This window comes from Mus caroli, chromosome 13 (genome assembly GCF_900094665.2).
Source record: "Mus caroli chromosome 13, CAROLI_EIJ_v1.1, whole genome shotgun sequence".
NCBI lineage: Eukaryota > Metazoa > Chordata > Mammalia > Rodentia > Muridae > Mus > Mus caroli.
This window is the reverse complement of record NC_034582.1, coordinates 54,987,740-54,990,811: the sequence shown is the minus strand read 5'-3', so window position 1 is coordinate 54,990,811 and position 3,072 is coordinate 54,987,740. Positions and strand designations below refer to the sequence as shown.

The window sequence follows — 3,072 nt, the reverse complement described above, 5'->3', positions numbered from 1 at the left end:
AAAGAAAGGAAGGAAGAAAGAAAGAACTAAGTTACTTTATTGGACATATACAAGAACCTATGTTCAGGAAAAAAATCTGACAAAGTGTCTAGTATTTTTCTTTTTCCCATGTATTGGTTTTTATGCATGTATGCATGTATTGGTTATAAATTAGAAAGACCATGAAACAGGTATTAAAACAACAAAAGCAAAACAATAAAATAACAGAAGCAAAGTATCTGACTCATAATACTACTGCTACATTTAAAACCAATTTACAATAAAAAAATCACTATCACTGAGGCTGGAGAGATGGTTTAGCAGTTAGGGCACTAACTGTTCTTCCAGAGGACTGGGATTCAAATCCCAGTACCCACATGGCAGGCAGCTCACAACTGTCTGTAACTCTAAGATCTGACATTCTCACATAGACATCCATGCAGGCAAACCACCAATGCATATAAAATAAAGGTAAAAAATTAAAAGAAAAAATCTAAAAGAAAAAAACGTCACTATCACCATTAAAAACTACCATTTTTTAAAAACCAGCCTGGCTGAGCCTGCTGGTGATGCCTATAAACCCAGCACCAAGGAGACAAGGTGAGCAGGCTCAAGTGAGTTCAGGCATAGCCTGGTCTACGTAGTGACTTCCAGGCCTTCCAGAGCTACACAAACAGCACAACACAAGCCATGAAGCAAAGGAAAGGGAGACACACCTTTACTCGCCTTTGCAGATCATCTTCCACATCCTTTAGCATCCCTACAATGAGAGCAGTGAGTTTTAAAACAAACCAAAATGCAAAACATAAAAGTTATTGTTGTGAATAGTTTATACCTGTAACTCGGAGATCTGTCACACTGTTGGCCATTTTAAATCCGTATGTCATTGACTGGAAATCTTCCTATACAGAAAAGGGGTGATTATGATCTTCAACAGCAGCACCATATTCCCTAACAAACTCACCATCTAGAAGAAGAGTGCTATCCAGCATGTCTCAGTACTGCATTATACAGCTAAGCTGCCCTCCTGTGAGCACAGCATTAGACACCCTGACACCAACACTGTTTTCTGTGTGTGCCTTTAGCTGCCTGTTGGTGGTCTAGAGATTAAGCATTCTTAAGCAGTATTACTCACTGAGACAGTAAAGTATATCTCATATCCATGGCTAAACAAACAAACAAAAAAGATAGCCCAGATCTCCAGGCCTCCTAACAAAATGTTTAATTATTTCACTGATAATTAAGGCATCTGTCTCAGTTTGAAGAATGAATTTAACATTATCTGGAAGAGTACTTCCCCTGCATATAAGTTCTACAACTATATAGAGAAGCCTGAGTGACGCGTAGTTACAAAGATAATTATACCCGCAGCAGAATTCTGGGATACTTAGTAAAAACAATGTGCACTGAAGTCATGTCAGCTAGTGTACCTCAGAGAAAGAAGACAACACTACATCAGGAGGAAAAGAAAAAGCCCAACCCACGCTCGTGCTCTGTAAAACTGGGTAGTGTATGACGCACGTGACAGGTCAGTTTCTCCTCCAGGTTCAGTGTCCGCCCTCTATCTTTCCGTGGCTCTCCACTCCCCAAGCTTCACAGATGTTTAGAAAGAACCCCTGATGTTCACTTGCCTAACATTTACCAGGCAGGTCTCCTACCTCCACCTCCCCATCAAATGCACACGACAACCTGCATGCTGACTTCCAAGTTTAGCCCAATCACTTCTCACGCCTTCATAGCTCTCTCTAGTTGACCAGATGAATCCTCCACTTGGCACAACTGTCCCATATTTCTCCACTCCCCCCACCCTAAGAGATGGATGCTGGTGGGGGCAGGCATAACACACTATGTAGCTCTGGTTGGCTTAGAACTCCGTGATCTGCTTGCCTCTGCTTCCTGAGTGCTGGGATAAAAGTCATGTGCCTCTGTCCATAGACTAGTCCTTGCTGTAAATATATTCAACTACCAAATGTCAGAGGAACTTCTGTAGAAGTCAGAACACAGCACGTGTCCATTTGAAAGCCCTTACTTAAGTGGTTTCATTAGCTCACAGTAACTTTGTACATGCTAATACCATCTTCGAAGTCTGTAAGACAATCTTCAAGGCTCATCCCTTACTATATTCTAGGCCCCTAGTGTCAGTTCCTCAACTGGCAGTCTTTCTCCTGCATCCTGTAAACCCTACCCCAACAAAGACAAGATTACTCTGTGTAGCCCTGGCTACCCTGGAACTCACTCTGTAGACCAACACTGTGTAGGCCTCAAACTCAGAGCTCCACCTGTCTCTGCCTCCCTGGTGCTGGGATTAAAGGAGTGCACCCCCCATGTGCAGCTCTTGCTTCCTCACAGCACATTTGCTTGCCCCGCGGATTTCTCCTCACAGAGCTTATCACCATGACATTCTATTTGTACTTACTACTTATACATTAACTACTCTGTCCACAGACTGCATCCCTGAGAGTAAGGAATGTTTAATTCAGTGCTTCAGCATCTGGGCTTAGCACAGGGTTTGGCACAAAGGGACTTATGGTTCAATGTGTGTTGATAAATGGTTTTTGCTGGTTGGTTTTCGTCAACTTGACACAAAGCTAGATTTCTGTGGGAAGAAAATGCCTCCATCAGGCTGGCCTGTAGGAAGTCTGTGGGAGATAAATGCCTCCATCAGGCTGGCCTGTAGGAAGTCTGTGGGAGATTGTGTTGGTTAATGGCTGATGTGGGACGGCTCAGCTTCCTGTGTGGTGCCGTCCCCAGGATGTGGTCCTGGGTTGTGTAGAAAAGTCGGCTGAGCAAGCCATGGAGAATAAGTCAGCAGCAGCACTCCTCCATGCCTTCTGCTTTAGCTCCTGTTTCCAGGCTCCTGCCTTCCTTGAGTTCCTCCCCTACATCCCACCTCAGTGCTGACTAGTTTACTGTCAACTCTGCACACTACAGTTACTTGGGAAGACAGACCCTCAATTAAGAAAATGCCAGCCAGGTGTGGTGGTGCTCGCCTTTAATCCCGGCACTCGGGAGGCAGAGGCTGGTGGATTTCTGAGTTCGAGGCCAGCCTGGTCTACAAAGTGAGTTCCAGGACAGCTAGGGCTATACAGAGAA

General features: G+C 44.2%; 1 protein-coding gene across 3 annotated transcripts in view; it reads right to left on the bottom strand.

Annotated features, from left to right (window-relative positions):
• Positions 1-3,072, bottom strand: part of Naa35 (N(alpha)-acetyltransferase 35, NatC auxiliary subunit) — a 51,700-nt gene that overhangs the window by 28,629 nt on the left and 19,999 nt on the right. For all 3 annotated transcript variants that reach the window (XM_029468254.1, XM_021179882.1, XM_029468253.1), the window contains exons 7-8: positions 815-881; positions 696-739 (exon numbers count right to left, since the gene is read on the bottom strand). In XM_029468254.1, the coding sequence (XP_029324114.1) occupies positions 696-739; positions 815-881 (111 nt within the window). The remainder of the gene's footprint in view (positions 1-695; positions 740-814; positions 882-3,072) is intronic.